This window comes from Labrus bergylta, chromosome 15, assembly GCF_963930695.1.
Source record: "Labrus bergylta chromosome 15, fLabBer1.1, whole genome shotgun sequence".
Taxonomy (NCBI): Eukaryota; Metazoa; Chordata; class Actinopteri; order Labriformes; family Labridae; genus Labrus; species Labrus bergylta.
In genome coordinates this window covers 2847941-2860276 of record NC_089209.1, presented here as the reverse complement: position 1 = coordinate 2860276, position 12336 = coordinate 2847941, and the positions used below count along the sequence as shown (strand labels likewise).

Sequence of the window (12336 nt, the reverse complement as noted above, 5' to 3'; positions counted from 1 at the left end):
CTGTGGTCTGTTCTCTTCTTTTTAAAAGGTTGATTTTGGGGGATTTTTATGCCTTAATTTAGAGACAGGGCAGCAGGTAGAGTCAGACACAGGGGAGAGAGAAGCCACAGGTTGGATTCAAACCCGGGCTTCCTGCTTGGAGGACTACAGGGCTCAGCATCAAGTCAAAATCCTCTTCATTTTCTCCATAGTGGATGATTAGCCATGATGTCATAACCATCACAGGTCAACTGGCCACGAGCGACCTGAGCGTGAAACGATGGTTCATGTTCCTGTAGGAGACAAGTTCCTCGTTTTAAAAACAACACGGTTTATTCACGATATCAGGGGGGAAAAGAACTACACTACTCACGATCATAGTGTTACATCAACGTCTCTGATTGGTGGAGCTCGCTGTTACCATGGCTATGTTTCCCGCCCCTTGGTGATAGTGTAGTTCCTTGACTCCAGTCTTGCACCTTTTGTCTTTTTCTCTGGTTTTAACGCCATTTTCCTGCCGAATCAAATGTTTCATAGTCACAAGTGTTGGGGAAGCTGGTTGTCTTGGTAACAGGCTTCAGTCTCTTTATGATGTAAGGAGGATTTGAACGAGGAAATTTACTTCCAGAACCAGAGACGGCGATAAAGTGGGAGGTCACTGTGAAGCTGTATATCCGCCATACATGGGGCGTGCACACTAACCACTCGTCTACCAGCGCCCCCCCTCCTTTATTTTTATTATTATCTGAAATGTGTGGACCAACCAGCAGCTGCAGCATCATTATGAACAATTTGTCTGCCTCTAGGATTAGAAAAACTCATTTTATGCTTTCAAGTCTTCAACCAACCGGCAGAATAATCTGATGTTCAGTTATTTATTTATAATGAACACAGTAGCTATGAGAGTTTCAAACTGAGACTGAAAATGAGGTTTAATCTGCTGCTGAAGAGTCGGACTCTCCTGACTGAGAGGAAGAAGGCGATAACGATGCACCGCAGGACGTTTTGGAAACGATCATTTAATTACCCAATCCTGAACACGATCTCCTCGCTCTGCTGCTTTTGGCTGCGGAGCGCCCTCGACATGTGTAACTGAATCTCTTAATTGCTACCGGAGGAGCGTGGGGCTTTCGACGTGAACGGCTGCCGAAACAAATGTGAGCTCAGCTAACCGCTTCAAGATGTGGACGGAGCGGGGGGAGGAAAAAAATCCTCCTGCTGCCACCAGGAGAGCGTTAACCACCAAGTGCTGTCAATCCAGGGAGTCCGTTTCAGGTATCTGTGCGCTCTGATTTTTAAAGCTGCAGGAACAGGATTTTATAACAAAGTGTCAAAAACTTTACCAATTCTTTCTTCTTGTTTTTTTTATTGCAAATGCCATTGCAGTTAACTTAAAGAAACAGCTTTTTCTATAAATTACAGACGTGCCGTCTTTCATCTCTCTGCATAAATATTCTTAATTATCAGCCGTAAAAAAACAGCATCGTCCCGTCAGCATGACCCTCTGAAGTGAACTCTGTCAAATGTCCGAGCGTCTGTTTAAGCTCCAGAAACTGTCCCGTGTTTGTCTCAGGAGAACTTGAGCTCGGTGAATCCGGCCACGGGCAGCGGCGCTGGAGTCGGGTTCTTCTCCAGCTTCAGCCCCTCTGGCCTCTTTGGTATCTCCAGCCGGCTCGGGTGCAGCAGGCTGAAGAAGTGGAAGCGCTTGCCCATCTTTGCCGGGTTGGTCAGCACGTCGTAGCTGCTGATCAGCTGCTTCCTGGTGGACGCGTCGCTGCAGTTCCTCAGGAGAACCTGCAGAGGAGTTTTATCTCAGTTTAATCAGGAGAACTCCTAACCTTCAGGCATTACATGTAGAGCAGAAATTAGACGACCTCTAATTATATCAGAGTGTCACTCTCACCTGCATTCTCGAGTCGATGCCCATGTTTCTCAGGAACGTCCTCTGATTGACGGGTCCCAGACAGGCCACGCCCCCTCCCGCCATCCTCCGCAGGTAGCTGAAGTCCACGTCAGCAGTGAGGTCGGCCGAGCCGGGGGAGGACAGGACGTCATGGAGCTGGTGACCTTTAAAACCCTGACAGATAAAAACAAAAATAAACTTCTGTCAGGTTGAGCCTCACAGGGTTTTATTTTCTGTCTGGTCTCACGTCGAAATCCTAATATGTGATTAAAGCTCCATCACGTACCTGCAGCTGGTTAAAAGACCGCTTCATATCTCTTAGATTTGTTTCTTTGCATAAATAATGAGTAGAAAAATGCCAATATTGGAGAAAAAAATCATTTGATTTGGGGAGAGGGAGGTTGACGTTTTTAGCCTTAGATGTTTATTTTACCGTCTGGAGAAAACGTAGAGGTGACTCAGGACGATATGAATGATTTGAAGAATTTGAGGGGAAACAAAAAAAAATTGTTTGAGACAGGAGGAGGAGGAGGAGAGTCCACCCTGGTTTCCTCTCCGCCTGCAGCAGATGGGCTTCACTGCTTCCTACATCTGTTTCCTTCAAATAAAAGTGAAGAGAGGAGCGGACTGAACGTACAAACTGTCCAAATAAACGCCAACAAAAAGATCTCATCGCACATCCGTCCTCACTAAGACTGCAGAGAAGAAGAAAGAAGAATCTGAAAGTACTTGTCACAGTTGGGCTGGACTGGTGGTGGCCAAAGGTGGTTAGATGTTGACTAGTAAAGGAAATCTGTTGCCATGACAACCTGAGTGTTTTATTAATCTGCCTCAAACATTCGTCCTCACTCTGAACGTGTCCGTCTTGGTTCCGTTGTGTCCGTAGTCGGCGATCAGCGCCGCACCGCCGTCCTCTGTGATCCTCCGGGCCAGCTGTTGGATGATGACTCCGCCCTCTGCACACACCTCCACATGACTCCGCCTCTCACCTGCCTGACACACAAACACACTGTTGTTGTCCTTCTGTGTTTCTGAGAACTCTTCATTTACATGTTTTTTCATAACATCTGAAGTTCTAGCAGAAAAACTAACTAAACTGTTCCGAGTTTAAATCATGTATTTAAAGAAAAAGGACACGTATTGGACTCAGTTGGACTCTTCTCCATGTTCCTCTAACTCTAACATGTGTCTCTAGTCCGTCTACAAACCCCCCAATGATGAGAAAAGTCCATCCTCTCCGTCTTTTACCTGCTTTATTTTTCAAAAAATATGTTCTCAAACAGGCCGTTTGGAGATTTTCCCTTCATGACATCACAAAGGGCAGTAGCCCCTCCCCCAGGTGGGTGACACTCCCACAGCTAGGTGTTTGTTCTACCCTCTCACCGTCAACAATAGGACATGGAGCGAGAAAGCACCGAGTACACCCAAGCCCTTTCAGAGAGGGGGCGTGGTCAGACACGGCTCATTTACATATTTAAAGGTACAGACACAGAAACAGTCTGTTCTGAGCAGGGCTGAAATAGAGGGGTTTATAGACATGATCAAATACAGGATCAGAGTGGATTTAGAACAAGAAACTTCACACAGCTTCTGACTGGTTTGTTGTTTGATCATGCTGCCTTTGCTCTACGGTTCTATTTATTTATTCTCCCATTATTGTTTTCTCTGTTTTATCGCTTTTCTCCCTATCTTAATTGTTTTATTTTCTAAAGCCTCCTGTGGACCGGTGTTGAGAACTAGCATGCTTGCTAAAACACTTAAACAATGCATCTGGTTCGTCCAATGTACCTGTGATGTCCATGCCAAATGAAGTCTATTATTATTATTACACATGTTTTGAGGAGCTCTGAGACTTATTTACACTTTGTTGAAGAGGAGGAGGATATGTGACCTTTAAAAGATGCCCGGTTGTTTAATCCTAAAGAAGCTGCTCCTCTCTGTTGATGAGGGAAGTATTCACGTGTTTAAAGTCACCACAGCTCGTCTGTTTGAATGTAGAAACGAGTTAAATCATCTGTGTTTAAATAAAAAAAAAAAAAAAAGACAGACGCCTTCAAACGGTAAAATAAATCTTTAACTTTTTGTCTCTGCTTTCATGATAACGTTGGCTGAACTCCGAGTTCCAGCCCTCAGACCGGATTTAAAAGCAGCTTCTTCTCCAAACACACTGACAGTGATGATGATGATGATGATGATGATGATGTCAGGTCTGGCAGGATGTTCAAAGTGTCTGCACTGAGCCGGGGAGGCTGAATCAAACAGTGTTTGAATGTGAGGCCGCCTGGTTTAAATGTGGGCAGTAAAAACCAGATGCAGGCTGTAAAACAAACCTCTGAGAGTTTATCTGAAAGGTTTCGTTTCCGCAGCGTTTCAGATCGACTTCTTCCTCTCCTTCAAAGTTTAAATGATCCAACAACTCCTCTCGTGTTTTCAAGCGAAGTTCACCTCTTCTACCTCAACAAGTTTCATACGCTTAGCTTGTTCCTTATCTGTCAGTGGATTCTTCTTTTCAGGACATGAAATCATTCAAAACGAATAATGTGCTTTACAGCTTTGTCTCTGCCAGGTCACAGAGAGTGAGGGAAGAAGGTGGGCGTAATGTTTACCTGTACGAGAGTGGACGACGCCAGAGTCGGAGCGGGAGCCGCGACGAACCTGAGCTGCTCCGGTTTCTCCGGGTCGATGTCCACCAGCACCTCCCTCCAGCCTTTAGGAGTCCTCTACCCAAAGCAAACACACACAGACTCTGTTTACTAAACACATCAGAGGGGTTTGTAAAAAATACAATAAGTATCTCCAAACTGCACATTAGTCTTTAAAAGTGTAAATGTTATTCTGAGCAGGACAACAAAGCTGTATATTTGTTCATCCTTTTCCAACAGGAAAGTGCACATTCTTTGAAACAAAGCTTTGTTCTGCCTGCTGGATCTTCACAATCGGACATCAAATGTTGACGTTTTGACTCCAGAATCTCGAGTCAGAGTAAAATAACGAAACAAGATCTTTGTTGCTGAAACTACAAATGCAGCCACAGCCTTCGATCGCTGCTTAACTGTTTGCGGAGCACATACTTCTTTAAATATCTTTACATCTGGACTGATTGGATTTTTGTTTAATTCACTCTGGCGCCGCCTGGTGTTAGTTTGGCACAATTACACAGTTAGGGTCGGCACTACAGGATACTAGAAGCTAGATTTGGAAACTGCTGACGGGACTAAAAGTGGCAAAAATGAGAGTTAAAATGACGAGAGAATGTCTGAGATTTCGCCTCTCACCTGAAATTTGTGGACGGGCAGAGCGTCGAAGAACTCGTGAGCGAGAACGATGCTGAAGCCTGAGGTAAGAAAGAGGAGAGAAACAGGAAGTCAGGTGATCACAAAAATAATCTACGCTGGTTTGTACATCTTCACTTTTCTTTTAAGGTGTGAGGAAAAAAAACACAAAATAAAGGATCAATAGGTTCTGCGTCCAGAGCGCCATCTTCTTTTATTAAATTGTTCCCAAAGAGGAGAGCACATCGCTGTGCTTTTGTGTGGCAACTTTTCCGAAGGGCGCTGATGACATCACTCATTTTCAACCAGCCAATCGGTCAGGGTCCTTGCTCCGCGTCTGATCAAAGCCTTGGAAGCGGGGCGTCATCGTCCAGACAAAGCAGGAGGGCAAAGATTCTCTCGGAGCAAAGGCGCACGTGCAGCTGCGCTTTCATTCTCCTCACACAGGCGCTTCATCTGAGCGTTCCCGAGCACGCAGCCAGCGCTTTGCTGCCTGACAAAAAAAAAGCTAGTCTGACACGGGGCCTCGCCGATTCTCTTCGGGGGCAATACAAGGACTTGAAGCAAAAAGCAAAAAGACTCAAAGAAATTTCCTGACACAAAAAAAAACAATGAAATGTAGCAGCGCCGCAGCTTTAACTGAAACCTCACTCTCTTCTGTACCGACCTGCGGGGACGTCGTCTAAGCGGCGGTACCAGTTCACCGGCAGCCCGGCTGCGGTTTCCCCGCGGCGGTAAACCAGCTCATCCTCCGTGTCCGCCTCCTGGCTCTGGTTCCCGGTCAGAGTCTGCGCCTGAATACGACTCAGAGCCGGACTCACCTCCACCAGGTGGAGAGACACAGAGGCCTCGCCGAGCACAGAGCGCAGCTGACTGAACACCTGGAGAGAGACGAAACGACACCCAGGTACTTCAGGTTTTATCTCGACATGTGACATTCAGATCAGGTGTAACAGATCTGAGGACACAGTGGTATGAAGAAGCTGTTACACGCTGTGCTCAATAAGAGTTCGTACTCTGAGGACGTCGCTGGCCAGAGATCCTTTCCCCGGTCCGAGCTCGACCAGCTGCAGCTGTTTGGGCTGACCCGCTCCCATCCACTCGCTGAGGATCCACACGCCGATCAGCTGGAAGAGCCAAAAGAAATTCATTGTCTCACAAACAAAAAGAACACTGGAGGGAACTTAAAGTCATTTCTCACTCGTGGTGGGTAAAAAATGTAAAATAAAAACGTTCATGAAAAGTGAAGCTCAGAGTCTCACCTCTCCAAAAATCTGACTGATTTCTGGTGACGTGATGAAGTCTCCATCAGGTCCCAGCATGTTGTTCCTCACATAGTAACCCTGAAAGAGAAGAAAAGAGGGAGCGGCATGAGTCCATGTGTTTAAGGACGACCTGCCTGAGGAGACGAGGCGAGGCGAGCAGAGTCAGCGACATCCTTTAAATCACTTCTGAAAAACGTTTAGAGACGTGTTTTTATGTGAAGTCACATTTCTGTAGAGTTTCCTTTGTTCGGCCTGACTGTTGAAGTTTAAAGGAGATCTATTGTTCTCACTTCCTCCATTCATGACGTCAGTCTGGGACTCCTGTTGAGTAACGTTGTGAGACATGCAGCTCATAAAACATCCTTCTTTATCTGATAATGCCGTCGGTAGAATCCCTCATTTCAGCCTCGGCCTGAAACGGTTCATTTCAGCTACTGTCTCTTTAAGGCCCGCCTCCCCGCGTGCCCACTTTCCTCTGATTGGCAGCTGTGTTTGTAGGCACAAGGAAATTTGAGCGGGCTTCTCGTGGGTGTGTCCTACAACTTTGCTCCATTCTTTTCTGATGGATCATCTGGATAGATCTCGTTATGGTTCTGACTTCCTGTCTTTGCTTTGTCCGTCAAAGACCTTTTAAAAGTTATTTTGAGTAAAACATTTACATTCATATCACTTTTAAATGCAGAGGTGTAAATATCTATTTGCTTCACACAAACACGACTCAGATATCTGCCAGGAGGCGGGATGGTAATGATTTCTTTTAGCGTTGGAGGCAGAAGTGACAGAGGTCTCTTACCGTCACGGGGTTGGTGAGCACCTCTCTCATGTACTCAGCCACCGTAATCGGACCCGTGGCTTTGATTTTAGAGGTCAGGTGTCTCAGCATGGAGGGGCGGGGCTTCTCCTCACCTGATGGAGCGCTGCAGAAGAGTCTGGACTGAGCTGCTCGCCATCCCACTGATTAACACAAAACATTTTAAGTCATAAAAAGTGTTCCAGAATGATCACTGATGACTCTTAAAAAGGAAAGGTGATTGTTTGTTTTACATTACACACCGTGTGGACATTTATACTGTACAATATCTGCACTGGTGTATGAAGGACATGCAGCTGTGCAGGTAGATGCATAAACCTGCACAGCTCCTCCGCTGCACCTTTAGTGTTCCTTATATTCTATCATATATTTTAACATTACTTTTTTATATTTTTATCTTACCCTATCTAAGTTCCCTGTCAGCAGGCTTCTTACTATTTGTTCTTTATTTCTTTGCTAATTGTTTTGCACCTAAACGTTAAAGTCAAAGTCCTTGTATGTGTGTAAATGTACTTGGCAATAAAATCTGATTCTGTTGATGTAATATTAAGATAAACCGTCATACATATAACTTGCAGGTGTTCATGTTCATTTTGCAACTCGGAAAGTCGTTTTTTTCGATGTGTCCGACACCCCCGAATGCTATGAGGGACAAAAAATGACTAAAGTATGAATAAATAAATAATTAAACAAATGCATCAATATATATATATATATATATATATATATATATATAAATAAATGCAACAATTCATATAAAAAATAATATATAAATAAATATATTTATATATGTATTTATGTATTTCTGTGTCCATGTTGTACAAGGAAAAGTAAATATGTAAATGAAGTGGGCCGTCCTAACATTACTGAAGTAGGATTGGTCAATTTGTAAAAACAGACAGAAACAAATTTACATAAATACTTTTCCTCTGACGACCTGGACACAGAAATAAATAGATGTGTAAATGTAAAAATACAGAATTAAATTAATAACTCAATTAATGTGGAAATGTATGCATTGATACATATATAACTGTAGAAATATGCTAATAAATAAATAAATACATGTAAAAATATATAAATAGTCTTTTTCATTAACAAAGTATATTTATTATTTATTCATTGATGTATTGTTTTCTGCATTTATTTATTTATTTATATATTTATTTATTTATTTATTTATTTATTTATTTATATATTTAATTATTTATTTATTTATACATTATTGTATGCATTTTTCAAAACATTTATTTATTTATTTATTAATTTATACTTTAATCATTTTTTGCAGCATTAATGTAGAAATAATAAAAATCAGTAACCGGTGAAAACTCGTCGATATTTCGGGTTTTAAAGTCTGAAAAGTTATTTATAATCTAACTGTACAGGTGAGCTGTGATGGGTGTAATTTACCTTTAATCTGACTCACCTGCTGATGAACTGACCGGAAGTGTGAAGACTCTCCTGATCAGCGTGCTCACCTTAAAACAAACCCTCATAACGGCTGCCCGGTTAGCATTAGCCACATTAGCTACGAGTACATCAGTTATAAACTCTAACGGAACCACCGCCGGACGCAGAAACGTCTTATCTTCTCTAAAACGCGGTTATATACGCAAAGATGTGTCTGAATCATCTGAATATGTGAAGTTTACAGCAGCTAAGAGCGGAAAAGTCCTTGTGCAAGAGCGTAAAGTTCAATATCCGTCGAGTAGCATAACACATCCGGTTAACCTTTCAAAATAAATTTAAGTAATTCTTAAAGTTAACCATTTAATCTTTTTTTTCAGTTCTTGATAAAGATGGAAGTGCCGTGAGATTTTATAAATTACTTGAGTATTTTACACGATATAAAGCCCCCAGTTTTTTTTTATTTTATGTAGATTTCATTAAAAGTTAAAGGGTAACTAAATCCCAGATTTTAAGCTGTAGTGCTCTATACTTTTGTATTCTTATTTTTTATGGTTGTTATATTTGTTATATTTGTTATTTTACCATTTAAATAAACTGCTTTGAGTAATTTGTAAAACATTTAAAAGTTAAATTGCTGAATAAAGAACGGGGGAAGGAAAGGAGCGGTATCCGAAGAAGGATTTTTATTTTTAAAGATTATAGCACGATTTATAAAAAGAAATTCGGTTGTATAAATGTTAATAAGCTAATAATTTTTTACTTTTATTCATTTATTCATTTATTTTTTTCTCACATTTGTAACGGAATCGTCGACGTGACGTCACCTTCGCTTCCGGGTCACGTCTCTTCCTCACGCTGTAGGAAGCATGGCAGCGAAAAACAAGCACCGTAAAAAATCCAAAGCGACCACGAAGGTGAGTTTTCAGGCCGAAGAAAACGAAATGGAGGCTGAGAACGACGCAGGGGAGGAAGAGGAAGATGATGAAGGTGAAGACAAAGCGAAACAAGACGAAGAAGAAGAGTTCAGCCTGGACGAGGTGTTACGACTCGGAGGAACTCAGGTGAGTCAATACGATATAAAACACGTTCTTAACTACATCATATTATCTGTAAATATTAATACAAATATCAATAATTTAACACGAAAAAAAACAGTTTATAACTTTATTTATTTACAGGCTTTGTCAGTCAGGAGGATGACGTCATGATTCTTGTGTAAATGTGTTATAAACAGGAGCTTTAAACCATCATAAACAACTTAAAACAGTTAAACAGACTTTAACTTTCATTCCCAATAAGATACGTTTCATGACATTTAATAAAAACTTCCATATTATCCATTTATTAAACATATTATTATTATTATTATTATTTGATTAACTTTTTTATTCTCTAATAACTTGACAGATCGTATCATGATGTCTGCAGCTTTCATCTTTCTTACTGCTCTCTCCCAGCATGATATAAACACATTCAGAACATCACACCAGTGGTGATTATTTATTAGATATTTATACTGGTACATTGTTCACACTGGTTTATAAGTATAAGAGGTTTCTACACTTCACTTAGCAGACGCTTTTCTCCAAAGTGACGTACATCAGAGAGTAAGAACAACACAAGCAAGGATCTAGAAAAAAGGGAACAATGTGAGTAAGAGCAAACGATCAGCTTTGAGTCTGATTGGACACACAGGTGTTGACAGGAAGTGACCAGAGGCAAAGCACAACATTGAGGGCAGTTCTTGAGAGCTCTAATCAGTATAGAAACCATCTTATAAGTCATCGTTATCAAACAAAAACCATCGTCATTACCATCATCATCATCAATAATATGGAGACCATCATCATTAAATAAGTAGGTATTCATGAAAGAGCTGGGTCTTTAGCTTTTTCTTAAAGGTGCAGAGGGACTCTGCAGATCACATGGAGTTTGGAAGTTCATTCCACCACCAGGGGGCGACAGAGGAGAAGAGTCTCGTCAGTGTGTTTCCTTCTGGTTTGGAAACAGAATAATAAATGGTGTCAGGACTGACATTAAACAGAATCATAAACAGATAGTTTTATTCAGACACATTTTTTGTTTTTTAAAAGCTCATTTAAACTTTCTTCTTCTCTTGTCGTTCTGTAGGCTGACTACATCCTGCTCGCCGGCCTGGACGACTCCAACGAGCTCGTCGACGGCGGGAAGAAAGGAGCGATAGACGATCTGGAGGCGGGGGAGCTGGAGAAGTTCATCACCAAACTCGGCATCCGTGCGTTCGCGGGGCTGCAGGTCATCCCGGACGAGCCCGAGGGCGACGCCGCGGACGAGAAGGAAAGTAACAAAAGTAAAGTCGAGAAGGAATCGGCCGAGGAGCGGACGTCCGGCGCTCAGCAGGAGGTTAAAAACGAGCAGGAGGTGAAGGAGAAGCAGAAGGCGAAGAAGAAGGCGAAAGATGCTCAGGGTAAAAAGGCGAGGCAGAACGTGAATGTGTTTGAGTTTCAGCAGCGGCAGGTCCTGCTCGTCAAACCTGGAGGGAAGTGGTTCGACCTGGAATACACAGCTGAGGGATCGGAGAGCCCACAGGATCCCTCGCTGGTGTCTCAGTACAAGTCGCTCGCCCAGCAGCTCTACGAGTCCGAGGTGGAGCTTTACAAAAACAAGAAGATCCTGCAGAAAGGAGCCAACTCCAACTGGATGAAGTCGGTCGTCTCCTCCGGCGTGCTGGCCGACAGGATGGCGGCCATGACGGTTCTGATTCAGGACGCTCCCGTGCACACGCTGTTGCACGTGGAGAATCTGGTCGCCATGGTGAAGAAGAAGGGCAGCAGGAGGATGGGTCTGATGGCGCTGGACACGCTGCGAGAGCTGCTGCTGTCCGACCTGCTGCCGGAGCACAGGAAGCTCCGCCCCTTCGCCCAGCATCCGTTTGACCAGTTGGAGGAGAAGGCGAGTGGAAACAGGGACGCTCGAGACCGCCGTCTCATCCTCTGGTACTTCGAGCACCAGCTGAAGCATCACGTGGCTGTTTTTGTGGAGGCTCTGGACACGGTGGCTCACGACACGGTGGCGGCCACCAAGGCGAAGGCGCTGGCCACCGCCCACGAGATGCTGTGCACCCGCCCGGAGCAGGAGCGGGCGCTGCTCATCCAGGTGGTCAACAAGCTGGGAGACCCCGAGTACAAGACGGCGGCCAAAGCGTCGTACCTGCTGGAGACGCTGCTGCACAAACACCCCAACATGAAGGTGGTGGTGTGCTGCGAGGTGGAGCGCCTCATGTTCCGGCCGAACATCAGCCCGAAGGCGCAGTACTACGCCGTCTGCTTCCTCAGCCAGGTGATGCTGAGCCACGACGAGGTCGACCTCGCCGCCAAGCTCATCACCATCTACTTCTCCTTCTTCCGCGCCTGCGTCAAGAAGAAGGACATCGAGTCCAAGATGCTGAGCGCGCTGCTGTCGGGCGTGAACCGGGCGTATCCCTACGCCGGCGCCGGGGACGAGAAGGTGAAGGAGCAGCTGGACACGCTGTTCAAAGTGGTTCACCTGGTCAAGTTCAACACGGCGGTGCAGGCGCTCATGCTGCTCTTCCAGGTGATGGACTCCCAGCAGAGTATCTCTGACAGATACTACACCGCTCTGTACAGGTAACCACACCCCCAACCTGTCGTAACCACACCCCCAACCTGTCGTAACCACACCCCCAAACCTGTC

General features: G+C 44.1%; 2 protein-coding genes across 4 annotated transcripts in view; one reads left to right on the top strand and one right to left on the bottom strand.

Moving 5' to 3' along the window:
* Positions 1–1325: 1325 nt before the first annotated feature.
* On the bottom strand, positions 1326–8931 carry ndufaf7 (NADH:ubiquinone oxidoreductase complex assembly factor 7). Of its 2 annotated transcripts, none has more exons than XM_065964026.1 (10): positions 8644–8931; positions 7213–7373; positions 6417–6497; positions 6171–6281; positions 5822–6035; positions 5158–5216; positions 4489–4602; positions 2732–2875; positions 1883–2056; positions 1326–1773 (listed from the first exon to the last, which is right to left on the bottom strand). In XM_065964026.1, the coding sequence occupies exons 2-10, from the start codon at positions 7300–7302 to the stop codon at positions 1549–1551; spliced, it is 1212 nt and encodes a 403-aa protein (XP_065820098.1). In that variant the 5' UTR covers positions 7303–7373; positions 8644–8931; the 3' UTR covers positions 1326–1548. The 2 variants fall into 2 exon arrangements, with proteins under 2 accessions (XP_065820098.1, XP_020511149.2); XM_020655493.3 differs by having other exon boundaries at positions 8660–8931.
* Positions 8932–9469: 538 nt separating this feature from the next.
* Positions 9470–12336, top strand: part of cebpz (CCAAT enhancer binding protein zeta) — a 14004-nt gene continuing 11137 nt past the window's right edge. Inside the window, exons 1-2 of one of the 2 annotated variants that reach the window (XM_065964013.1) lie at positions 9470–9704; positions 10774–12269. In XM_065964013.1, coding sequence (XP_065820085.1) covers positions 9510–9704; positions 10774–12269 — 1691 coding nt within the window. In that variant the 5' untranslated portion in view covers positions 9470–9509. The remainder of the gene's footprint in view (positions 9705–10773; positions 12270–12336) is intronic. The other variant, XM_029281541.2, reaches the window with a different exon arrangement.

Coding starts and splice junctions, on each gene's coding strand:
- ndufaf7 (XM_020655493.3), bottom strand. CDS start 8,729: ATGAGGGTTTGTTTTAAGGTGAGCACGCTGATCAGGAGAGTCTTCACA. Junction 2,876..4,488: donor CGTCGTCCACTCTCGTACAG/GTAAACATTACG, acceptor TTTGTGTGTCAG/GCAGGTGAGAGGCGGAGTCA. Junction 1,774..1,882: donor GCATCGACTCGAGAATGCAG/GTGAGAGTGACA, acceptor ACTCCTCTGCAG/GTTCTCCTGAGGAACTGCAG.